The sequence below is a fragment of the Crinia signifera genome, chromosome 1 (genome assembly GCF_055691185.1).
Source record: "Crinia signifera chromosome 1, ASM5569118v1, whole genome shotgun sequence".
NCBI lineage: Eukaryota > Metazoa > Chordata > Amphibia > Anura > Myobatrachidae > Crinia > Crinia signifera.
Genome location: NC_139217.1, coordinates 304,265,908 through 304,293,800, shown reverse-complemented (window position 1 = coordinate 304,293,800; position 27,893 = coordinate 304,265,908). Strand labels below are relative to the sequence as shown.

The 27,893-nt window shown below is 39.6% G+C and overlaps 1 protein-coding gene across 1 annotated transcript in view; it reads left to right on the top strand.

Annotated features, from left to right (window-relative positions):
- The first annotated feature begins 1,415 nt into the window (after positions 1-1,415).
- The window catches only part of TRPM3 (transient receptor potential cation channel subfamily M member 3), a 637,712-nt gene continuing 611,234 nt past the window's right edge, over positions 1,416-27,893 (top strand). Inside the window, exon 1 of the mRNA XM_083186086.1 lies at positions 1,416-1,591. Coding sequence (XP_083042212.1) covers positions 1,568-1,591 — 24 coding nt within the window. The 5' untranslated portion in view covers positions 1,416-1,567. The remainder of the gene's footprint in view (positions 1,592-27,893) is intronic.

The following is a 27,893-nucleotide window of genomic DNA, read 5'->3' as shown; positions in this document are numbered from 1 at the left end:
AAGTGTCTTATTGATAAATAATTAAATAAAGTCAATTGTGCTGACCTGTCATCCTTAGGTTCATTTATATGGTGGTGTACATAGTTGTGGTTCTGATTGTCCATATTTTATGATTGCCAGCCACTAGCACTGGTTTTGCCTATCAATTTGACCAAAACTTAGTTGTTTTGGTCCAGGACAACCAATGCACCCCTGAAAAATGTTCACAGAATCCCGGGGTACCTAGGCACAAAGTTTGAGAATCACTGCTCTAGAGCCTTGTTTTCATTCTGAGCATGGCACGAAATGCATATGGTCAATTTTGGAATCTTTCAGTGATTATTATGTTAGCCACTTCTGCTTGAAAAAAATCAATAGTGTTTTTACTGTTGGTACTCCATGTTATTAAGTATCAGCACTTAGGGCCTTATTCTAGTTCACTCTTAGAGGCAAATTCCTCCTTAGCTGGACAAAACCATGTGCACTGCAGGTGGGGCAGATGTTACTTGTGCAGAGAGAATTAGATTTGGGTGGGGTTTTTTCTTCAAAGTGAGATCTATATTGCAGTGTAAAAATAAAGCAGTCAGTATTTTCCCTGCACAGAAACAAAATAACTCACCAAATCTAATTCTGTCTGCACCTGTTACATCTGCCCCCCTGCAGTGCACATCGTTTTGTCCAGCTAAGAAGGAATTTGCCTCTAAGAGTAAACTAGAATAAGGCCCTTAGTCTTCCCCATAAATTGGAAGTCCTTCTGCTGTTATCACTGGTATATTTTAACACTCCTACCTCCTGCCTGGAACTTTGCAGACTCATCTGTTCTAGCAACTTTATACAGCACTGGGACACTTACCTGAGACTTTCATCAGTTAGGTGAGGGCCAATAACTTTTTTAATTGAAGAAATACCACTAATGCCACCAACTGTATGTCTGAGATTTGCAAGAGATGAAAAAATATTTAATTTGTGCAGTAACGTCTAAAATAAAAACAGCAAATGGCCACTGCGCTCTTTTAAAGCCTCAACACAATTATTTTCCTTTTTTTTAAATTGTTGCACAGAAATTTCCTAAATGGCATATATATACCAGTTTAGAAATATTGAAAAAAAAAACCCTAGATTTTCAATGTAAATGTATATTACAAGTCATTCATTTATATCTCATAAACTTTGCTAATTCACTTAATGTATACATTAAATGTTATCAACTAACCCGTAAATTAGCATTTTAACCTTTGGAAAACAGTAACACAATCTTTTTAGTATTTTGTATCTCTGTGGTGTAACATCAGGATCTGTAATGCCAACATTCAGCTTAAGCAAACAGTGGTTAGTCTTCATTTGCACAATCACCTCTCAACAGGGAGCAATGTCACGGAGGAAAATCATCAGCCAAAGCCAATCATTGCCACTTGTGAGAAGAAAGACAACCTGCTTTAGCTTTCCCTGTGAGCAACCAGCTAAATAAACCCAGAAGGTAATGCTTCAAAACTGGTGAAATCACATCAGCTGCACCTGAGAGGATTGCCAAAAACACAACGAGGGCCTGCTGGATGCCAGTTAATTATCCATTTAAAAGACTACAGAAATGAAAAACAAACAAGCCAGTCTGGTGAGTGCCCCAGTTTCCAAAGTTTATGTGCTAGAAAATGTTATTGCTCACAGGAAAACTAAATATTTTTTCATGTTTGTGTAATTAGCGAAAACTCAATTGGCAGAAAATATATTGTAGATTAAAAAAAAAAAAAGTTTAAAGTATTTTATTTAGTTATTTTACTAATCCCTAAATACAAAAGTGTTGATCATGTATACTGTTCATATTTCGATTGTGTAGACTGATTACTGAAGATAAAGGGATAAACCGTTTTTTTGTTTTTTTAGACATCTATATAGAAAAAAATGGGGTAACCCATGAAAAGGGCTGTTGTATTTCTCAGGATTTAAAACTTGTATTTTTTTCTTTTTGTGAATACGGTTTATTTTGTTTAGCACCCATTTAGTACGTGCCTATAGGTGATTTTTATTATACTTAGGCAAGATTTTGCTATTCGATATCAATTAAAAATGAATCCACTGGATACTTGTACTGTATGCTATAGCAATCTGTATAACACACTTAAATATATATAAATTCAGATCCAAAACAAATATGATTAAACTACGGTATATGTTTTTATATTATTACATTTTCTCAACATTAAAAGCCCACTTATTAATTGGTATTATTTTTGTATACAGTATTTAGAGGTATTTCTACATTGCTAGATAAAAAAAAAATCTTATTAAGCCTGGCATGAATAATTTAAAGAACTTCTTGTAAGTCGCACATATTGTAAGCTTGGATATGTTAATGTACATATATACTGTATAAGTATTTTAAATTGTATGTTAGTGTGATGGTAAGGTGATTTCTTATGATTTAGTCATTTGCCAATAATGTGTAAAGAGGAAGGAAAATGTGTGCCCTTTTTAATATTCTGGTTAATTGTAGTGGATCAGTTCATATATGGGCATGGCTTATACAGAATTCATATTTTGTAATTTCTTCTTGATATTTTGGGGGGCTATGCTTCATGGTCACAGATACCTAAGGTAACAGGATTAGAAGGATCATTGACCCCTACTTTACCTCCATGTGTTTTGTACATGTTACACTCTGAATGCCAAAAGAGAGGTCAGACAGAGGCAAAGTGTTCCTTTAAGTGAGCATAAAATACAGTATATTAACCGAGCATGGTTGAACCTCTGGCCCAAATTGTTCTTTTGTTTATATATAACTTAGGAAAATGAGGATATTATATTATATATAACTGATATAACTGGAAATTTATCAGTTTGTACCATTCAAACTAAATTTGACAATGCCAATTTATATCGGTAAACAAGCTTTGCTGAAAACTCGTGCTGTCAGACCAAATATTTATTTTTCTTAAATGATTGTTTACATGGAACAACTTTTAGCATATTCCTTTTGCCAGAACAAACAGAACTTTCCCTGGATTTCATTTATTTTATTTTATTTTTCATCCAAAAATATCGTACAAAAAAAGAAACCCATTTTTCTGACTGTTCTTCTATTTACGCTAATGCAATTGTTTATTCCTAGAAACTGATCTCATAATGTAATAAGCTAGTTCTACTAAACATAGTAGTACAGTATTTGTATTTTATTTTGATAGAGTTGAGGAATAATGTATTGTGGCAACAGGGATATGGATCAACTATCTCAGTCCCTGATATACTGTATGTATTCTCTCTTGGAGTATTTGGCCAATATACTAAAACTTGAAGAGTGATAAGTAGAGATAAGAAAACTACCAATCAGACCCTAACTGTCGATTTTCAAGCACAGCCTGTAACATTACAGTTTTCTCAGTTGTTAAACTCCCTACACATTATCTCTCCAAAGCTTGGTACATTTCCCTCTAAGTCTGGTGAGATAGTAATGGCAATGCAAAGATTAATCATCTCCTCGTCCATATGCACACACTATATATATATATATATATATATATATATATATATATATATATATATATATATATATATATATATATATATCTGTGGCACACAATGGGGGTTATTCTGGTTGATTGGCAAGGCTGCAAATTCGCAGCCTTGCGAGTCCACCAAACCCTGCATTGCGTGTATGGTTGGCTGGTGCCACCCATTTGCAAGTGCAATTCGCACACAGGGCATGCGAATGGATGTTACACTGAAACATCCATTTCCAGGCCAGGGGGGAATGCCCACATTTTTTGATGGTCGACGACCATCGAAAGATGTGGTGCGTGCACGCTCATAAAAGGAACTTTCAAGTCACTCACCTATGCGTGCATGCTGGGAAGTAAATGGGCGGGCAGCTGACATCTGGTGATGTCAGCTGCCTGCCCCCCACACCCTAGTCATGGCGTCATAAGCATGAGAACATCAAGTGAACTCATGGGCATGCCCATGAAAAGCTGGGCATTCCCATATGTTAATGGCACCGCCTGTGGCCCCCATCCCGCACACCCCTGACCGCTGTCTGTTTGCCATGGGTGCATGCACCCTGTATATGCCCATGCGCAGAAATGCGCATGCGCACAGCACCACAGTGCGACTAGAATAAGGGCCAATACACCTGAACCACCCCTTTCTGCCTGCTTCTAAGCCACCTGGTGCAACCATTCAGTGTCATACCTAGAAGAATACTGATTGGTGGAGGGCACTAGCCATTAACCAGCAAAGACCAGTGGTAAGTCTGGACACTTTACTTGACTGGTGGATAGTTATAGTCATTTGTGATTTTTCAAACACAGCCTGTAGCATGGTAGTTAGGAGCTGATTGGCTGTCTACTTCATAACTTTCGAGGCTTAGCACATCTAGTCAATAGAAAGGAGGGAGAGATTGCTGTAGTGATGCAAATTTAATTGGGTCACCCCAACAGGTATAGGGGGGAATTCAATTGGCTGCTGTACTGTACCATGAGCAGATTGGAGATTTATTTTTGGGGCCTCAGCAGGCTCTGGAAAAAAAAATCTGATAACTAGCTTGTTTTGTAAGTGCAGCAATAAAAAGAGAATATTTACCTGGTACAAAAATGGTCTCTAATTGATTAGTTCAAAGCTAAAAAATGCAAACAAAAAGCTTGAGGCTACTGTACAGTTCATCTGTTTATCGCATCCATTAAATATTCGTTGCTAATTGAATTCTCGTGTGTTTTTTTTTTATTACAATAAAGATTAGGGAGGGCCTCTGCCAAACGACAGTATCCTTCCTAAAATAAATTATCTATCTGTAATTATATCAATAGTTATACACTGAACAGGGCCGGTGCAAGCCCCCCGCCCGCCCCAGGCAAAAAACCCCCGCGCCGCCCACCCGCCCGGAGGGGGGGGGAGAGTGAGGACAATATTTACTGCGGCACGGCGGGGGGGTGGGGGTTGCGGCTGATACTGCGGCGGGCGCCCCCACCCCCCTCCCCACCCCCCGGAGCACTGTACCTGCTGCGATGTACAGCTTCCGGGTGCTGCGAGTCCTCTCCGTCCTTGCTGAACTCCCCGCAGCAGGGAGCGGGCGGCGCGCGGGGGGCAGCGTTGATTGACGCCGGGCAGGGAGGGATGCTTTCTGGTACCTCGGCAGCTCTGTACCGCCCTCAAGTGGCCCTGACACTATAACCTTAACATAAAAGCAGGTATTAGTCAGTATTTGCTTTGAGAGCTGTGATTCATCAGTGGTATTATTTATTTTATGTCCATGAACAGAGATAGAATGAGCTGTTGGAAAACAATGAAAAAACTTATGAAAGGTATTGAATAAGCAGTCACAGACAAACATGAATTTACCTTTTGTATATTAACCAATAAGATTTTAATGCAGTTTTGCTACTTTCCAAAAGCAAACTTAATCATCCTTGACCTTTGGAATATATGGGAGTGAATGCCAGCATACAGTAACTCATGTAAAGTATTTTAGATATTAAGATATTAATGAACTATGCAGCCATTTCCATTGTTTTTACATTTATTTCCACCTATATTCCTTTTAGCATTCATATTAGGTGCATACAGGAATTTGATTGTGCAAGGGACAATCCTAGACGGCAATGGTCCTGTAAATGTTAACTTCATGTTAATAGATAGAAAAGAATTAAAAGAGGAGAGACCCTTACTAATTACATTAACACATAAAAGCTTTGGACAGTAGATATTCTGTTTTTCCTCAGCACTTGATTAGGCATTGGACAACATTTTTGTCCTAAATCCTAAATCATTCATTTTATATTTCAACATTGAAGAAAAAATGATCATCATGAATATATTTATGGAACAAAACTTTGACCTAATTTTTATTTTATTAATGAATTTATATTAAAATTATATAAGCTTAGTTGCACACTGTATATAAATAACATTAAAATTACTTTAGTTTAATGTTAGTATTGTTGTGCATCAATACTGCACCTGATAAGTACAAGCACAAATACAATTCACATCGATATGCTAAAATTATATTGACCTTATTTATATATAAATTCAAATAAAAATGTTGTGTAAAAAAGATTACATTTCCTATCTAAGGTAAACATTACAGGTCATTATGATGAATACAAATGTTTATTTGGGAATTTTTCACACCTGTTTTGACAAATTCAATTGACACTCAAAGAGTTAAAATGAATTGATAAGTTTTGTTTTGTCTTTTTTAAATGAAAAAAAAAGTACTGTTTAAATGACAGTGAGCTGAATGATTGAGAAAATAATATGATTTGGTAGTACAGTACTGTATCTTTCCTTTAAATATATCTCTTACTTGTTTCGGTGTCATGTGCTTATTGAACTGCTCCTACAAGTATATACTGAAATCCTATCTAGTATACATAGGAATAAGAAGACCACATTATACAGTAACTGTATAATGACGGGCTATATTTTGTAATAACCAAGTACAGGGCTTTAGTGTTCAAAGTTTCTGTACAGTAAGGCTTTAAAACTACAAAAGTTCTCAAAAGAGAAACCAACCCTACATACGTTTATTTTACCTTCTTTAAGACAGTCTAAAGCTAATTCTCAACATATACTATGTTATGGCTCTTTACGCTATGTTTTCACCATAACCTTAATGTAACAATTGCTTAGGTATACTCTCTGTAGGGCCTGGGATGCTGCAGAGGGTGGCTGCAGCACAGTTCAAAATTCAAATAGGGGAGCACACCCACTGCCACCAACTGCCATTCCAAACTGACTCACTGACAGTGGGCGTGGCTCCCCTTTGGGGGAAGTTTGAACTGTCAAGTGAGCCAAAAGAGAAATGCCCCATGTCAACCCATCAGCTTCTCTGTATTTTATATCTCATCTGGCTCACTTCTCCTCCCTTATCGCCGCTTCATACATCTACCCCTGTATTCCAGAATGTAATCTATAACTGAAAACTGCAGCAACATATCTGTGTTAAACCTATATGGTGTTTTATACTGGAAACTGAAAATGTTCAATATATCTCTGTTGTTACTATTAGTACAAAAGGATACAGATTCTCTTTGAAGCTGTATTAATTTCCCTATATATGAAACATCTGTTGCTATTTTACATACTGATAGCATGGGATATATGCAGAAAATTGGATGAGAGGGGAAGCCTATCTTGTGTGATCAGTACAAGAGCTGTTTATACTTTGTAATCACAATCGGTGCGCAGTAGCTGAACACTTTAATGTTTTGTGATTGACATTCTGTATCCTTTTATGTGTTTTAAATTACAGGAAAATGTGTATCTTCAGTTCAAGGTTTGTTTTGCTCTTGGTCATTCTACTCTTACCTGTTCTTTTATACACCTCTGCAACCAAAATAATGATTTTGGCAATATTATTTGCTTGCTACATTGTCTACAAAGCAAAAACCGGTAAAGGGAACAATATTAAGTGCACTAGTCATTTAATACATTGTAGAAACACAGCCATTTTATGGACTGGGTAACATTTTGGTTATGCATCCTATCAAACTGCTTGGAACCATAAATACCATAAAAAAAAGGTTCTCAAGGACAAATATTTACCAGAAACAAATTTTAATTGATTGATTAAAACTCTCTCATTTAGGGGTAGATGTATGAAGCAGTAATAAGGAAGGAGAAGTGAGCCAGCGGAAAAGTGGCTAATGGTAACCAAGCATCTGCTCTGTATAATTTCAAATTTGCAAATTAGAGATGTTACTTCAGTTCTGATTGGACCAATTATCCTCTGGCACAATTCTCCTCCCTTATTACTGCTTCATACAGCTACCCCATAGTTTTCTAGTCCACATGTCTATCACTGTCTATCACTGCAATGAGAACAAGATAGGGCACTTTAAAATGCAATGTAATGTTTCCAATGATAGGTGTAGCACTTAGGGTGAGATTTAATAGGATGAGATATTCAGAAAGTGAGAGATTTGGGAAGAAATCTCCAGTTTTTTTAAAGCGGCAATCATTTACACTGCAAAACCAGTTTGATTTTGCAGTGTAAATGATTGCCGCTTTAAAAAAACTGGAGATTTCTTCCCAAATCTCTCACTTTCTGAATATCTCATCCTATTAAATCGCACCCATGGTGTCTTCATAGATTTTACTCTGCGATGTATGGCAGTAGCACATAAACAGAGCAGAGCAAGGGCCTCAGTAAAATAATGTAATGACTGCCACCTCACTCCTGCATTGGCAGAGGTTGCATCACTGTGACTAGTTGTAGCTTTATTTGTGAAAAGTAGTTTTTTGTTTTTTCCTGCTAAAGTACTGCTTGATATACAGTAGCCTCAGCTATGTTTGAAATGTAATCATGAGAGTGATGGGACATGAACATTGTATTTAATACAGTTTTGTGATTTTTAATATTTTTATTGCATTGGTCAATGTACTGAAGACTGATTTATGCCATCAAATATGAGTGTTATGTCCCTCATCTTCTATTATGGGGAAGAAAAGGCTGGTGATCTAATCACAAGTTTATTGGAAAAAATTCCTTCCTGCAAAAAGAAACTTGTCTTTTTTACATTGCACTGAAAAACTATAAGTGTATATGTTGTGACCTGAAACAGACCTGTATCAAAAACTACTTCTAAACCTCAATTCTTTGTGCTACCATTTGCACAACTGTCAAAACCTTGACCTACACATTTGTGTTATTACTTATTAAAATGTAAGCCTTTGTGCAGAAAATGTATTATATTAGATAAAAGCATGTATGCTACATTTCTGGACAGTGTAAATCATGCTAAAAAAGTGAAATATGATGCTACAGCATATAAATCATATATTTATATTATCAGAAATCCAGTAAAAAAAGAAAAAGTTAACTGCTTTTATCGTCTCATGGCCCTCATACACTTGTTCGATTTGGGCCTGATTTCACCTAATTCTGACAGATTAAGTCAAGATTGGGCCCAAATCGGATGTGTCTGACATTCAATACAATGTGCGGTCCTGTGCGCATCGGATCAGACCTGAAGATCATACATGCTGTGAGTATGCTCTCCGTGTTGGACCCCCCTGCCGTCAGATACTGTACATTGCATGCAGACTGCCATCAGGGAGCGGGGATCGCATGAGATACATTGCATGCAGAAGGGCTGCATGCGATCCTGCTGCCTGGGAGGATCTTGCGCGGCTGTAGTTGGATTGTTTATGACTTATTCAGAGGGGAGAAGTCACATAGTGTATGGGGACCATAAAACAATGCTACCTAGTGTATGAGATCAGTATGTAAGTTCCACCTATTTCAGCTGTCCACCTATCACAACAGTCTTGATTTGAGGCAGTGGCGGAACTTGTGAGTGGTGGGCCCAGGTGCAAAAGAATAATTTAGGCCCCACACTAGTGCGTGACAGGGGTACAAGCTGCTGGTCTAGACAGCAATGGGCCCCTTAGTCCTCAGGGGCCCTGGTGCAATGCACCTGCTGCACCAATGGTAGTTCCGCCTCTGATTTGAGGGGAAAAGCCCATATCCAGCAATGAATTGACATTGTCCCAATTTGCATGGGGTTTGTGAAGTATTCCCCTGCTGCACATTGTGAAGACAACTGCCTCCCCTGCATATGACAATACAATTGTCATTTATTTTGTATATAGGATTGACTCTGGTAGAGTGACCACTCCCCTATGGCATGGCAACGCTCTCTGACAGCCATGGAGCCATTTTGTGATAGAAGTTATTCAGTCATTAGGAGTTATGTCAGAAGTGAATTTAGACATTTTGTGAACTGAATTCATTTTAATGAGAATACACAAAATGGCTCAATATACAGTAGTTGGGAATTCAACTGACACAATAGCTACCTCTGTGCTTCAAATATGTGTTCAATGGACGCCTTATAATTATTTTCTGGAGTACAGAAAATAACTTATTATTAAATGAGGGGAAAACTAAAGAACTAGTGGTGGATTTTAGAAGGAAGCAAGCTGATCCAAAAATAACATTGTCCATAAACGGGGCACATGTGGAAATAGTGGAGTCAGCAAAAATTGTAATCATCCAGGTGTCGGCAAACCTGACATCACAAACAAAGAAAACCCAACAGTGTTTCTATTTTCTGAGGCGTTTAAAGGGTGCAGGTGAAAGTAGGCCCACTATGATTCATTTTTACAGATGCTCAATTGAAAGTATTCTGACTGTTGGCATTATTATTTGGTTTGGCAACTGCACCACCAGGGAACGTTTTATTTTAGAAGGCATTGTTAATACCGCAAGTAAAATCATTGGGGTGCGGTTGCCATCCATTCCATAGCTTTATAGATCAAGAGTTTTAACCCCTTCACGACATTTGACGTATATATACGTCATGGCCGGGAAGTACTTCCCGACCGTTGACGTATATATACGTCATGGCTTAAAACTGTCACTGCGTCTAGAGACGCAGTGACAGAGGGACGATGTCTGCTGTCCCTGACAGCAGACATGTCCGTGCATGCCCAGGGGGGGCTGCGATGCCGCCCCCCCGTCGGCGATCGCTGTGATTGGCTGTTCAGTGTGAACAGCCATTCACAGCGTTTTCTGTGTCACCGGCGAATAACGTTCGCCGGTGACACGGGATCGGAGGTGATTGGTGCTGTAAAGTACAGCACCAATCACCGCGGGGTGTAAGGGTGACACTGGTGTCACCCCACCTCACCCCGCCCGCCCCCAAAGGCCGTGATTGGTCCGTCGGACCGACGGACCAATCACAGCCAAGGAGGGGGGTTTAAACTAACGGTGACTGCACTGCAGACGCCATTCCGGTCTGGAATAGCGTGCAGTGCGGTCACCGTGCCCAGCTGCCGCCAATACTGACCAGAACCCATCCAAATACTTACCTGATCACTGCCTAGATATTGCTTATTCTTGTGACATCTTGTGACATCCTGTGACATCTTGTGCTGCTGCGAGTTATTAGATAGAGAGAGAGATAGAGAGAGATAGAGAGAGATAGAGAGGCCTAGTGCTATATTTTGTGCTGCTGCAGTGTGATAGAGCTATAGATAGAGAGATAGAGAGAGATAGAGAGAGAGAGATAGAGAGAGAGATAGTGACAGATAGTGACAGATTGTGCTATATATTTTTTATATAACTGAAAGAGATATAGAGAGATAGAGAGAGATAGAGAGGCCTAGTGCTATATTTTGTGCTGCTGCAGTGTGATAGAGCTATAGATAGAGAGAGTTAGAGAGAGATAGAGAGAGAGAGATAGTGACAGATTGTGCTATATATTTTTTATATAACTGAAAGAGATAGAGAGAGATAGAGAGAGATAGAGAGGCCTAGTGCTATATTTTGTGCTGCTGCAGTGTGATAGAGCTATAGATAGATAGAGAGAGATAGAGAGAGATAGAGAGATAGTGACAGATTGTGCTATATATTTTTTATATAACTGACTGCTGCCCCCCCTTTTGTGCTGATCAGTATAAATTAACTGATCAGCAACTTTTTGGGGGCGCAGGTTTTTTTTTATATATAGATATACCTGTCAGTGCACCTCAGATTCTGGTGGAATGAATGGTGGGTGCTATGTGGCATTAGCAAGACCCCCGAAGCACGGTGAAATGATGAACCTAATAATCCATAGATGTGTGGTATATTTTGAAACACTCCTTTATACATAGGCCGGGTTTGTCGGGGCAAGTTTCACAGTGGAAAATAGTATCCTTTCTTATTCCCTTTTTATAGCAAACTTTGCACCTTTTTTGTGTCCTGCCCTTTCTTGCAGTGGAGGGGATTTCGTTGGGAAAATGCTGCCCTGGTACAATACGGGGGCCAGTACTAGAAGTACTGGGGCCCTCTGCCTGCTGATTCCCAAATATTAGGCTCTTTATGACTTTCTCTTGAAAGTGCATAAATGTCCCCCTCTGGCCGGTAGAACGGAATAGCACGTAAGCGTTATACAGTGCCATCTGGATGATATACACGGCCAGCTTCTTGTACCAGATATTTGTTTTCCGCAGGGCACTGTACGGCTTCAGTACCTGATCTGAAAGATCCACTCCGCCCATGTACTTATTGTAATCTAGGATACAATTTGGTTTTGAGGTGTGGGTACTGGTACCTCGTACAGGGATGGAGGTGGTACTGTCTCCATGAATTGTTGTCAGTATAAGGACATCCCTCTTGTCCTTATATTTGACCAACAACATATTTTCGGTGCATATTCCCCTGCTTTCACCCCTTCTCATTACTTGGGCAATGTGCGTTTTGGGGAGGCCTCTTTGGTTCTTGCGCACAGTACCGCAAGCTGCTGTACCTCTTGAACCAAGGGCCTTAAACAGGGGGATGCTGGTGTAAAAGTTATCCACATAGAGGTGATAACCCTTATCCAGGAAGGGGTGCATTAAATCCCAGACAATTTTCCATTTTCACATCCCAGTTGTACCAAAATTGGTGAAACCCCTGGGGGTTTAAAATGTACACTATACCCCTAGATGAATTCCCTGAGGGGTGTAGTTTGCAAAATGGGGTCACTTGTGGGGGGGTTCCACTGTATTGGTGCTTGGGGGGTCTTGCTAATGCGACATAGCACCCACCAAAATTCCACCAGAATCTGAGCTGCAAAATCCAAAAATCACTCCTTCCCTTCTAAGTCCTGCCATGCACCCAACTGGTATTTTTTGGTCACATGTGAGGCATTGCCGTACTCGGGAGAAATTGGGGCACAGATTTTGGGGTGCTTTGTCTCCTTCATTCCTTGTGAAAATGAAAAATTTTGAGCCAGAACTGCATGTTTGTGTAAAAAAATGTAATTTTCCATTTTCACATCCCAGTTGTACCAAAATTGGTGAAACCCCTGGGGGTTTGAAATGTACACTATACCCCTAGATGAATTCCCTGAGGGGTGTAGTTTGCAAAATGGGGTCACTTGTGGGGGGGTTCCACTGTATTGGTGCTTGGGGGGTCTTGCTAATGCGACATAGCACCCACCAAAATTCCACCAGAATCTGAGCTGCAAAATCCAAAAATCACTCCTTCCCTTCTAAGTCCTGCCATGCACCCAACTGGTATTTTTTGGTCACATGTGAGGCATTGCCGTACTCGGGAGAAATTGGGGCACAGATTTTGGGGTGCTTTGTCTCCTTCATTCCTTGTGAAAATGAAAAATTTTGAGCCAGAACTGCATGTTTGTGTAAAAAAATGTAATTTTCCATTTTCACATCCCAGTTGTACCAAAATTGGTGAAACCCCTGGGGGTTTGAAATATACACTATACCCCTAGATGAATTCCCTGAGGGGTGTAGTTTGCAAAATGGGGTCACTTGTGGGGGGGTTCCACTGTATTGGTGCTTGGGGGGTCTTGCTAATGCGACATAGCACCCACCAAAATTCCACCAGAATCTGAGCTGCAAAATCCAAAAATCACTCCTTCCCTTCTAAGTCCTGCCATGCACCCAACTGGTATTTTTTGGTCACATGTGAGGCATTGCCGTACTCGGGAGAAATTGGGGCACAGATTTTGGGGTGCTTTGTCTCCTTCATTCCTTGTGAAAATGAAAAATTTTGAGCCAGAACTGCATGTTTGTGTAAAAAAATGTAATTTTCCATTTTCACATCCCAGTTGTATCAAAATTGATGAAACCCCTGGGGGTTTGAAATGTACACTATACCCCTAGATGAATTCCCTGAGGGGTGTACTTTGCAAAATGGGGTGACTTGTGGGGGGGTTCCACTGTATTGGTGCTTTGGGAGTCTTGCTAATGCAACATAGTACCCACCATTCATTCCACCAAAATCTTTGCTGCAAAATCCAAAAATCACTCCTTCCCTTCTGAGTCCTGCCATGCACCCAACTGGTATTTTTTGGTCACATGTGAGGCATTGCCGTACTCGGGAGAAATTGGGGCACAGATTTTGGGGTGCTTTGTCTCCTTCATTCCTTGTGAAAATGGAAAATTTTGAGCCAGAACTGCATGTTTGTGTAAAAAAATGTAATTTTTCATTTTCACATCCCAGTTGTACCAAAATTGGTGAAACCCCTGGGGGTTTGAAATGTACACTATACCCCTAGATGAATTCCCTGAGGGGTGTAGATTGCAAAATGGGGTGACTTGTGGGGGAGGTTCCTAACTTTTAGCACTTATGGTGCCTAGAAACCTACATGGTGCCTAAAAAAAAATCTCATAAAAAGGAGGCTCCAAAATCAAGTAGGTGCTCCTTCTATTATGAAGCCTGTGGTTTGGTCAACGTGCACACTAGGGCCACATATAGGATATTTTTGAAAACAAAAGAATTGGGGGAATCAATTTTTAGTCACATTTCTCTAGTAAAATCTACTGTATTCGTTAGAAAAATGTATTAAAATTGAAACTCTGCAAAAAAAAAGAAATTTTGAAATTTCACCTACACTTTGTTTTAATTCCTGTGAAACACCTAAAGGGTTAACAAACTTCCAAAATGCTGTTTTGAATACTGTGAGGGGTGCAGTTTTTGAAATGGCATCATTTATGGGGGTGTCTCACATACAAGTCCCTCAAAGTCACATCAGAACTGAACTGGTCCCTAAAAAAATCAGTGTTTGAAATTTTCATGAAAATTTGAGAATTTGCTATTCATATTGTAAGCCTCCTAGTGTCCAAAAAAATTAAAAGGAAGTTGAAATAATGATGGAAACATAAAGTAGACATATGGTCTATGTTAGTTATTAACTATTTTGAGTGGTATGATTATTTGTCTCACAAGCAGAAAATTTAACATTTTGCAAATTGCTAAATTTTCCATTTTTTCACGATATTTTGGTATTTTTCACAAAAAAACACAGACTGTATCGACCCAAATTTACCACTAATTTGAAGTACAATGTGTCACGAGAAAACAATCTCAAAATCACTGGGATAAGTAAAAGCAAAAAAAAGTTATCCCCACTTAAGTGAGACATGTCAGATTTGAAAAAAAGGGCTCTGTCATGAAGGCACAAACTGGCTCTGTCATGAAGGGGTTAAAGAGAACTAGAAACATCTTATCGGATCCGAGCCACCCTTTATATAGGGTATTTCAGAAATAACCTTCACAAAAAAGGTTTAGAAGTTTGAGTTCACATACAAGCCATCTACATAATAGAATCGTACCATTGGGATACGGTCAAATGGTCAACCATAAGATGTTCAACAGTCATTAGGTCGACACCATTAGGTCGACATACTGGAATGTTGACAGGGGTCTAGGTCGACATGAGTTAGGTCGAAAGTCAAAAAGTCGACAGGGTTTTTCACAGTTTTATACTGTTTTTTGAGCCAACAAGTGCCGACATGCTATATTTCATGCCCTACCATCCACTAGGGCATGATGAGAGAATAAAATAATGGCAGCTGGACAACGGCTGAACAATGACTGGACCATGGCTGGACAGGACCAAGCAGCACCGGGACCCAGCAAGATCGGGACAACAGAGTGCTGCAGGCACTCTGCAGGAAACAATATCACCGGCGGGGCTGAGCTGGGCCAGATCCCTTAAAAGGGATGTACTGGCCAATCAGCCACCTCCGCCGGACCAAGCTCCCTGATAGAGTTAATTTTAAACAGCTGGCCGGGCGCCGTCAGGCGTCCCCCAGTTGGCAAGCAACCTGCGGGCAACGCGGCACGAGCACTAACAGTGTCCCCCGTTTGGGCGGAAGTGACGCGCTGCGGCCGGGTGGACCTGTCACTCAGTCTGTCCCCGCCGGGCGGAAGTACCTGGTCCTCCTTTCTAAGGGCGCCGGGATGCCGCAGCAGCGCTTCTGTCAGCGCTGCTGACACACAGAACGCGCCTGCTGTCTGAAATGGAAAAGGAGATATTTGCATCGCTTCCTTCACCCGTTCATCCTACAGACAATATTTGCGGGAATCCCCACGAAAATGGGTGTTTTAGAGAAAATGCCATTTTTTCTTTACAAAGATGTAATGAAAGTAAAAACAAGTCAGCAATAAAATGCCAAAGATGGATCTATCCAGAAAACAGAAAGTGTCTTTTTTTATATACTAAATATACCATTACCAGAAATATGCTATAAAACATGCCGTGAAATACATTTTACGTTAAATGCATGAATTACTTGTAAACTAATAAGCTGAATAATTCATGACTATCATTACAAGTTCTTTATTACAGTTTAATATCTTGTATCTGAAATTAAAAAGACATTCTAAATTTCTACTGTATCATGCATGGCTCAAACTAAAAGTTTCATTTTGCATGAGCAATAAATAAATGCTGGTGAGAGCTGGCTCTGATAACCTTCAATTACAACAAGCAATTTGCTATTTAAAATGTATGCTCGTGTTATGAAACATTTAAAAAAAAGTCAGATAAGTATTTATATATTATGTGACAGATTAAATGTGTCTTTTCAGAATGCTAAATAATGTAGCAGCATCTACTGAGCACCCAACTGTGGGGCCAAATGATATTCCTTTTAGTTAGCCCAGTAGAAAGGTATAAAAGGCCATATGAATGTTTTATAATGAGCATTCTAAATCACTTCCTGCTTTTCAATTAGGAATTTGCCGTTCTAACCTCTATTTTTTTATAACTGCAATTTTATTGCATTTTGTTTCGTTTTTCTTTTTTTAAAGTTGAAGCATTGTGTAAACGCGGCCAGCCAGAATAATATAGAGGGCAATAAGGCCAAAAAAATGGAACGATTGTGTAAAAGATGGACTTCTGCCAATCAGTGTGATTATATTACAAAAAAACAAAGAAGACAGCTAAAGACAGACCATGATATTTAAACAAAATAGCAAATCATATAAATAGAGGAATGTAAACCAATGAAAAAAAAAAAAGACAATAAAAATACAAAACAATTATGCTATTTCCAGATTCATGGTGATGCAATTAGCTGGGAATGCAGGCATCAAGGGCCTGATTCAGACCTGCACTTTAGGCTGCGTATATTCGCTGCCTAGTCAGCAGGTAAATGCTGCCCCGCCACCCCGCAAAACGCATGCCCTCACCCACCGAGCAAATCCCTGCAGTAGCATGTGAGCGGATGTGTACGCTTACTCATCTACTTGATCCTGCCGCACGGAGGAAAAATCCTTCGATGGTCGCTCACCATCAAATGCTTTTTCCTCCCTTCTTGGATAAAAGTAAGTCTATACTTACTTTTATCCTGGATGGAGATGGCCCAAATGGGGACAGGCACTGACGTTATATGATGTCAGCCGCCCGCCCTGGGCAGGCATGGACACGCATGTGTTTGCAGGGGTAAGCCCAGCATTTCATTGTGCACACCCATAAAATGCTGGGCAGTCAATGGTGACCGCTACCTACTCACCCCCTTACCCGTCCACCATTGGCGAACGCCCTGGCGAGTGTGAAACCTGCTGAATGCGTTTGATCTGTGGGTTTACACATGCAAATATTCACGCATGTCCCCACAATCGGCCGGAGGAGCGATTTTGGACCTGAGCTATCAGGTCTGAATCGCCCCATCAAGTCTCCACACAACCCACTCCACTGATTTGGGGAGCGGTCTACTGAGGAGATGAGAGCAGACACAGGCTCATAGAGTAATATGCACTCATAGGCAGACCTCATTTCTGAACATACCAAAAAATAATTGCACCAAATTGATAAGATCATTTTTAAACATTATAGCCATCTTTTGCCCATACATGTTGAAATCTCAGTATAAATGCTCTGATTTTATGCTCCATGTGCTCGGTACTGTTGATTTATATGGTGCCGCAGTTGTCAGAGGTTTACTAGGCCAATTCTTTGCCAGCAACTGCAGCCAAATGTCTAAATCAAATCATCCCCTCCAATAAAATGATGCATATATTTTCACTGACAAATGGTTTAGATAAATTTCATTAGGTGTAAAATTTTCACTGAACCATACACACCAAAAAAACAACTTGTGTCTTATCATATGCTGCAATTTAGTGAAAAGTGTCACGCTGCTAAAATGATGCGCTTATTCAGCCAGCCCCATCAGTGCACACATGCAAGGCCTACACATGTAGCGACATAAAGGCATTTTCTGAGTGATTTTACTTAATTTATCTGCATTGCTCAGAAAATAGTCCTACATCGTTGTGTGTGTAAGGGCAATAGCAATGCGCGGCCCCTCGCTTTGATATCTCCCAGCAATTTATAACCACCACGGTGGTTATTAATCGGTCAGTGTTTACACCAGAAAACACTGGCCCTGACAGATTGCTCAGCAATCACTGTGCAGCATTATGTGCTGAGCGACCTGGCTTTCTGAGCGATCGAGTATCACTTAAAATGCACATCACTACATTTTCAGGTGCAGTCCTGCTGCTGCGATGCAAAAAATGGCAGCCACTTGACTGGCTGCACAGATAATGTATGAGCACTTCAATGTATAGCAAAGCACTCGCATAGTGGTGATACAATGGTTATATTTTGCAATTGCATAGGACCCGGCATGCGGAGAGAGCTATTTATTATTTATTATTATTTATTTACAGTTTATTATATAGCGCAGCATATTCCGTTGCGCTTTACAATTGGAGACAACAGTGATTAAACAAACTGGGTAGAATCAAACTGACATAGAGGTAGGAGGGCCCTGCTCCCAAGCTTACAATCTATATAGATAATAGGAGGGATACATGAGGATAGAATTCCATTGCATGGCAGTCCTACCAGACAGTTCTGATGAGATACAACTGGATATGAATGCCACTGGAGGTTGTGTGGAGGTTCTGCGATATGATTAGCTTGCCTGAAGAGGTGAGTTTTCAGGGAACGATTGAAAGTTTGGAGGCTAGGGGAGAGTCTTAATGTGCATGGAAGGGCATTCCATAGGGTGGGTGCTGCCCGACAAAAATCCTGCAAGTGTAAGTGGGAGCAAGTAAATAGTGTGGGTGAGAGGTGCAGATCTTTTGCGGAGGGGTCGGGTGGGGATATATTTTGAGATAAGCAAAGAGATATAAGTCAGAGTAATGGCTTTGTATGTAAGTAGAAGTATTTTATATTGAATGCGGTAAAATACAGGCAACCAATCTGGCAGAGCGGATCAGCAGACAATGAACGATCAGCCTTGCAGCTGCATTCAAAATGGTTTGTAGTGGAGAGAGTCTTTTCTTAGGAAGACCGGTAATGTGGCCATTGCAATAATAAATGCGTGATATAATGAGTGCATGGATTAGGTTTTTGCAGTGTCTTGTGTAAGGTACAGATGAATTTTGGATATGTTTTTTAGATGCATATATCATGATTTAGAGACAGATTGAATGTGAGGAATGAAGGACAGTTTAGAATCGAGGATGACCCCTAGGCAGCGAGCTTGTGGAGTAGGATTAATTGTAGTGTTCTCAACAGTGATAGAGATATCAGGTTGGTAACTAATCTTGGCTGGTGGGAATATAATTAATTCTGTTTTGGAAATGTTGAGTTTGAGGTCGTGAGATGACATCCAAGATGAAATGGCAGAAAGGCATTAGGAGACACGGAGCAATACTAATGGTGGCAATTCTGGGCCTTGTTCTTGGCAGCCCCCTGCATGCTTTGTAATTTCAAAAATTGTCGATACAACCAGTACTGAATCAGACCCGATGTCACTTAAAATCTCAGCTGAAAATCTCTGCAAGTACTGTATATTTCTATAGACCTCCAGTAAGCATTTCTGAATTATGTCAAACCAGGTACAGTATATTCACTTGAATATTTGCTGTCAATTCCTAATGACAGTGTTTGTGTCCAGCAGTTAAAACAATAGTGCTAACACCGCTGTCGTAAATCAGAATAGTATCACTAGGCACACTGGTTATATTCACTACTTTTACACAGTCATTTCCAGGCATGTTTATTTTTTGTATGCCACATATCAAAATCACCTGGAAAAAAAAATCAAAGGAGAAAAAAGTTATTTGTTGCATTTTTAAATGATAACAGACTATGGAGTGCATGCTCTAATATTCCACATGGATATAAAGCCACTCCCATACCCTCCAACTGTACCTTTTGTCCTGGTTCGGCCAAAAATGGCTTTGTACTGGTTTATGGGGTCTCTATCTCTCCATTGAAAGTATAGGAAAGGAGGTGTGGCCTCACCCCCTTTATCCATGGCCATGCCCAATTTCCAAATTTGTTTCTGCTCATCAGATATATGCACTCCTGCTACAATTGCTATCATTGCAAAGCAGGAGACGGCAACTGAGTTCTAAAAATAGCGCATTGTGTACTCACCAGGTACTCTCCTGTGCAGCTGCAGCAGAGATACTTTAACTTTATTGACAACCACCCAAGGTAACAGAGAGCTCACTTCCTGCTTCTTCAGTGAGGAGAAGCACTTACAGTGTTTCCCCGATAATTAGCCCTACCCCTAAAATAAGCCCTAGCCTTGCTTTTGGAAACTAGTCCAAAATAAGCCCTACCCAGAAAATAAGCCCTAGCAGAAAGCCTGAGAAACTGGAAAGAGCTGTAGGTGAGGAGCAGGACTGGGGGCATGGTGTCTATAAAAGCAGAACTGGGGGCATGGTGTCTGTAAAAGCATAACTGGGGGCATGGTGTCTGTAAAAGCAGGACTAGGGGCATGGTATCTGTAAAAGCAGGACTAGGGGCATGGTGTCTGTAACAGCAGGACTGAAGGCATGGTGTCTGTAAAAGCAGAATATGGGGCACTGTGTCTGTAAAAACAGAATTGGGGGCATGGTGTCTGTAAAAGCAGGATTGGGGGGCATGGTGTCTGTAAAAGCAGGACTGGGGGCATGGTGTCAATGTTAATTAAAAAAAGCCCTACCTAAAAATAAGCCCTATGGTGTTTTTTCTTGGAAAAAAAAAACAAAAACAAAACAAGACACTGTCTTATTATCGGGGAAACACGGTATTAGCAGGTAGAGGTGAGGAAGCTGACTCTGGAGAAGACACTTAGTGGTAAATGACCTCTGTCCTAAGTAACACTTGCTAAGATGCTATCCCTTCCTCCTTATCTCCCCTTAGCACATATATCCATATAACTTGGAATTTGCCCTTTTTAGAAGTATTTGTTTTTAATCATCCCTAATGTAATTTGGTAAATAATGTGAAGAAATGTGAAGGAAAATATACTGTATGTGAGTTGATTAAAATAATGCTTTAGCTGGTGTCAATAGGAAGTATCTAAGTATGCAGCTAAGGAGAAAGGGTCCCACTATGACCCTTGGGCGAATAGAGCCAAAGCAACAGGTTATGCAGTGGTGATTAAGATGCTATTGATTAAACCATAGCTTTATCCAGGTTCAACAAATTGTGTCATGTGACACTGTCATAAAATAAAACTTCTGATTCTCACATAGAGATAGTGATGGACCAATTCCTTACTCACATACTAGGGGAATCAACCTTGTGATTCCACCGCAGCAGCAATGTTATTAAGGGCAATAAAGGAGGACATAAAGAAGGACACTTTTCGAGGGAGGACAGATCTTACAAATGAAGGACGTACTCCCTAAAGGAGGACGGTTGGTCACCTTATCTATAGTCACTTTGTTTAAAAATGTAGGTTTTTTTTTCCAATTCTAAATACATGTAGAGGTCTATTAAATATACATTGTGAAAAAATTGGTAGTCATCCGCTGCAGTAATTGTCCACAATACAGAATTAACGTAAGGGTTTGCATGTTACTATTACAAGTAATTCTATTTGTAAGGTTAGAACATAAATAATGTACCTTTTAAAAAGCAAAAATAATTAATGTTGTCTTAACGTAATGCCCTGTACACACGGTGCGATTCAGTGTCACTTTCGATTCAATTTGGACTATGTAGTGAACCTGTATCGCAGTGTTAGCCGCATTCGATACCGATTCGGTCTCGATTCACACCGGGATTGAACGTAGAAATAAACTTATAAGCTTATTTTATTTTTAATAAGACACAATTGCCTGTTTCAATGCTTTATTTACAAACAAAAGCACTGGGTACATCAAGCAGATCTCCAGTCTTCACTTTCATCCTCAATGGTATTACGCAACCAGAACAGTGAGAATGAAAATGCACTTTAAAAAAAAAATGTAAATAATTCCACACTTTAATAACCAATGCAGGTTTCCTTCAGCATTCTGCTGCCATGGTAACTGTTTAGCCAATGACCTGGGAAGAAGCATTACAAGCATTTTACAAAACTAAAGAGGATAACATAGAACTGAGCTGTCTTGTACTGTATCTCAAACAATTCATTATATATTTCCAAAGGAAACAAAATACATGTAAAGACATTTATATATTATTATTATTATTTATTAAATAAATAATTATTGTTCAATTAAGAATGCAAGAGTTTAGTTGCTGTAACCTCAGAGTTCTGTTGCAATAAAAACATATTTGTCATTATATTAATAAATATGCTCATATTAAGGTGCAGAATAAAGAGTATGAGCCACCAAGATCTGTGGTTAACTACACAATGTTGGTTGTGTGCTGCCAATAGTAATTATTACTATTATATTACAACTGTTGCATACAATCTAATAATATCCATATAAACTGGTATAGGGTGGGATTCTCTAAAGCAGAAATGCGGTTAAAACCCTGTTACCCCTCTTATCCCAAGAGCTGTCCCTTGTGTTAATAATCGCATATGTTAGAGCTAATGCGATTATTAACAATACCCGGCGAAGGACATGCCGCCCATAATGTGGTTGATTTATAGTTTGTGAGTTCTGATTTTAGGAAAACATAATAAGATATTATAAAGCCCAGAAGAATTTTAGAGAGATCGTGAAATTAGCGTCTATAAGTGCAGACTTGTACGACCTGAGAAGTGTGTCATAAAAATGATTTGCATTTAAATGTACAGATGGAGCCCCGCTCTTCCATTGCCGATGCTCACCAGAACGTCCTCGCTGGCGAGCGCTGGCAGGGATGCCATCAGACTGGGACGTGCATGTGTCTCACACGCGTCCCAGTCTCTCGGCGGCTGGGAGGCAGGACCCTGCCCATATCAGGGAGATGGACAGGGTTAGGGGGGTGTGTAGAGTGTCGGGGGCAGGCGTTGGCGACCAGCATTGAGGTGGCGGGGACCCGGCTGACAGGACCTGATGACTGGCGACAGAATCGCCAGCAACTGTAAATATTAAACTTGCTCCATCTGTAAATGAGCCTCAAAACAGTTGCTACTTGTTGATGAACATTCTCATTTACTTTATAGGGCTTACTTGTGCATTGTGTTTTACATGTAATTCCATGTAAGTGGAAATGAAAAATCTTATTGGTACTTGTTTCCTAGCACTGCGCCCATCGCATCGTATACCATATGACTAAATAAGGTATACAAAGGTATGCGATGCGATGTTGTACAATAAAATATCGCATTGCATCGTATGTCATACAATGGCATACGATGCGATCGTATACAATTTTTTATTGTACAACCACCCTGATGGGTCCTTACAATGTTAAATGGTCCCCCATAGTTAACGCCACCCCCACGATCAACGCCAACCTGAAGCATGGTGAGAGCGCAGTGAGCCCGCGAGGGGCGGCGGTACGCGTCCTCTGACCTTTTCATACCCCCACTATCTACGTCGGTGTGGAGTTGATTTTAGATAGTGTGAAGCATGGTGACCGAAGCGAGCATCACGAGGGGACGCGGAGTACGAGCCCGAAGTGTGGCGAGCGGAGCGATCCCCACGAGGGGACGCGCAATACATGTAAAGTAATCCGTGTCCCCTCGCGGGGCTCGCTGCACTCGCCACGCTTTGGGCTCGGTGGCTCGCCACACTATCTAAAATCAACTCCACGCCGACGTGGATAGTGGGGGTATGAATAGGTCGGAGGACGCGTACCGCCGCCCCACGTATGCCATCGCATACATCATATGCGGCTATATGGCATGCGATGCGATCGCATAAGATGCCATAAGATGAAAATATTGGGCACCGTGCTAGGAAACAAGTACCATCTTTTTTTTTTTTTAAATGTAGCCATAGGGATCAGTAGGGCAGATGTATTAACTTTCCTTATGGCATAGAAGCGGTATCAGAGCACATTATGTGGCAAAAGCGTGGGTTGGTGGATGACGCAGATGAGAGCAGCTCCATCTGTATGATGTTATTTACGACTTTTGCACTGCTTTAGATCCTGGCTAAGTACAATTGCTAGTCTTGCGTTATGCAAACAGAAAACCTAATCTCTCGTTTATTTAGGGCATCGTTTAGAAAATGCACTGAAATCGCCCTGTGTTCAGGCCCCATAAGCGCTATACTCACCTAAATAGAGCTATTACTGAAATAACCCTCTAATCCATGTATCTCTCTAATGGAACCTGGTGGCTACACATTTAGTGATTCCCAGGCACTTTCTAAGCAACCGCACTAGATCAATTGGAAATTGCCCCTACATCGCTCTGTGTGTGTGGACATAAAGATAGCGATGTACGACCCCACGCATTGCTATCGCCAAGGCTGCTGGATAAACCTATCTAACAGATCCCACAGTGGCACTTCGCTGTGCAGTGCTGTGTGCTGAGCAATCTAATACCGCTCAGAATGCTCATCTCCCCATGTGTAGTCCCCTTTAATCACTGCCTCTTCCTTTGAGATAAAATGAATAAATGTAAATTGATAGCACAGCCCAGCAACATTATTTCATAAAATACTTTCATTACAGCAACTTGTACAAACTTATTAAACTTGAGATTCAATAAAATAATGTTACTTTGTTTTTAGATAAAATATACAACACAATTGCATCCAAAGTAAATGCTACCGTATACCTGGTTTTAAAACAAAAGATAAAATAATACAAAATATAAATCTTACTTTTTCATTGTATAGTTTGTACTTAAGGGAATGACAGAAAATAAACAGCTGCAGTATCAATTCGATTGATTCCACACAAGACTGACAGATAGTTGAAGCTGGATTTTACAACATTGAACCTTTGCTGCCTCAGTTCCCTATTTCTGTGATTGTCAATGTGAGAAGACTATTGATATTTTAACAAGATTTGTCCCACAGATTATAATCAGGAGCAATTGCAAAGATTTATTTGCCACACTATCTTGACAATTGACAGAAACAATACCTTTTGATGTCAAAATCTTCCAAGCCTTCACAAAACCTCAATATTTTTCATTATTCTAGATTTATGCACATAAGGAAATTCGATTGACTATAATGAAGACTGGGCAACTGTTTTTAAATATACAAAATATTTCCATAGTCCAGTTGTCCCTTCAATAGCTTTTATCACTTGCCCATGAAGTCCCAAAGTATAAGGTAAAATAACACATAAAAGTATTTTTTTCTTCTCTTATTTTAACTCTATAAAGCTGTTCGTTTTCACAAAAAATAAGTTTAAAGCAAAAAAAGTTAAATGTGTTCATTATGTGTTAATAAAATCACATTAAATCAGTTTACATACCTATTATTTGCAAAATTTGAAAATTGTACTTAAAAAAAATCTATTTTTCTCTTTAGAAATGTGTTAAGTAAATATTAGGTATAAGGACAGAAAAGATGACACTTTGTCAATGGTACTCTTGGGTTTATGTTTATTTAAAATATTTTTTCACCATTAAAACATATTGTTTACTATAAATATCACTGAATATGTAGTGGGAATACGAAACCTGTAGGTGTTGATGTATGTGGAGTTCACGACTACTCAAAACTTGTATGTGAACTACACACAAATCAAAAGCTACAATATTTATTTCCATTTCATTTATTAGTGATATCTCTACATAGTATAATACAGAGTCACCAATAGGCTTCTGTTTTGTTCAGGATAATCTTGAGAACCACTGATTGGATTTAGATTTGGTTTACATGATTTTCACAGCATTTGTTGAGGAAGGTTAATGCAGGTCACTCGTTTTTAATATGTGAGGTTTTAAGAAAAATAAAAAAAATGTATATTTGTATATTCTCCCCTTGTTGAGTGGGTTTCCTCCAGCTACTCCAGTTTCCTCCCACAGTCCAAAAATATACTGGTAGGTTAGTTAGATCCAACAAAATCAACCCAAAAATTAATGTGTGTACATTTAGTCGGGAATATAGAATGCAAGCTCCACTGGGACAGGGACTGATGTGATTGTTCAAATATTCCCTGTCAAGCGCTGCAGAATATGTGTGTGCTATATAAGAAACTGTTCATAATAAATAAATAAAACAATTGTGAAAGTAAATTTTCCATAAGTTGGTTATTCAAAGCTGATATTCAGTACCTTCCATGCTCTATGCAGCTATCCAGGACGATTAGAGTATAGGAAGCAAAGTAGTCTTGTGTGGAATCTAGTTCCTTTCTTTTGCTTTGGAAAAATATTAGTTAAGTAGTTAACCTAATGTTATTAACCCCAGGGCTTACTGGACATTTGACATAGGGTTCTTACTGGACATTTGACATGGTTGTGGTATAGGGTTCCGACAGTCGGGATCCCGACAGTCATTACCCTGACGTCGGGATCCTGACTGGCCGGACTGAGACAGCATGACAAGCACAACAAAGCCCCTTGCTTTGTTGTGCTTGTCACAACAAGGCCCATGAGGGAGAATAGCCGGTGGCCATCGGGAACCCTTCTGTCAGTGTTTTAACAGTCGGGATCCCGACGCCGGTTAAATGACTGTCGGGATCCCAACTGTCGGACCCCTTCCGGCACTCATTTGACATAGGGTTCTACTAGGACATTTCAATTAAAAAAAGAGAATTTTTTATTAATCCGCAGTGAATACTAAATGCTCTTGAGCTGAATTATGACTATTGCGTAAAACAATAATGTGCAAAAAGATTAATATGCTTTAAAACATTGTGCTTCCTAATGTACGATCAAAAAAATTGTTAAAAACATCTAAAACCAATCTGATTACCAAAAATCCCAAAACCAATAAGATTCACAATAAGAACACAGTCCAAAATCCATTGTTTTATACGATTAATTCATGAACCCTATTGAAAATTAGCTCTTCATGGAGCTCAGTCAGAAACCAGCCAATCAGTTTTCTTCTACCCTATAAAGTGGGTATAGTGCATTATTTTATTTACTATTATATAATTTAGCTGAAAATGGCCATTCTATACAAACTTTTTGGCTCTTCATATTGAAAAACAAACCTACATTTTAATTTTTGTATATTCAGAATTTTAGTTTGAGCTATTTCCAGTCCTTGATGTTCAAATCTTTGAGCTAATATGTTACAGTAAATGCATAATGCTGTTCTTTGACATTTTAACAAATCCTTTGGTGATCATCCTTGTGAACCTTTGCATCTTCTATTGTAAGATTTAAAATGATTTATGACTTGTTATTAGGCCCCTTTTATTCTTATTATACTGTAACTCTAATGGGATTATGGAGTAATGGCCCTTGTTCCTTCTACAACAGTCTCACACCTAGTTTCAGTGAGTTATTGGTACTGTATGAAAATGCATTTGCCACTATTTCTTGTTTAGGATTTTGTGTGCTTCTTTGTCGCTAGTTTACAATAAAATGACAATAAAATCTTGGGAAGGAGGATCCGTTAAAAAAACCTGAGGCCTGGTGATGAATCTATGCTTTAAATTGATGATTGATTTATTTATTATTTAAGTCTTAACATTTGTGTTATATTTTACTGTTCAAGAATTGGTGATTTATGCTGAATCATTTTACCCATCTCTATTTATACGAAACCACTTTGTGTATCATGTACTCTATATGAAAAATGCAATATTATGTCTAAAATGTATCTGATTAACTCATCACATCACTAAAGATAATTTCCCACTTACAAAACACCTGCATACTCTTGCTTTCAGCTGAACTGTATGTATATTACATTGCATAGTAATACTATATTTTGAATTGACTGGATAGAGGCTTCTCATCAAACAGAATCTAATACACAAAGGGGGGTTATTCAATCCGGAATTCGGACTGTCGGAATATCATGACAGTCGGAATCCTGGACTGTTTTCGTCTGGTGCTACGGTATTCGACAGTCAGAATAACATTTTCTGACTGTCGAGTGTCGGAAAGTCCATGGATCGGCAAAAATGGCCGCAAATTGATGAAAACCATCCGTGAATTCG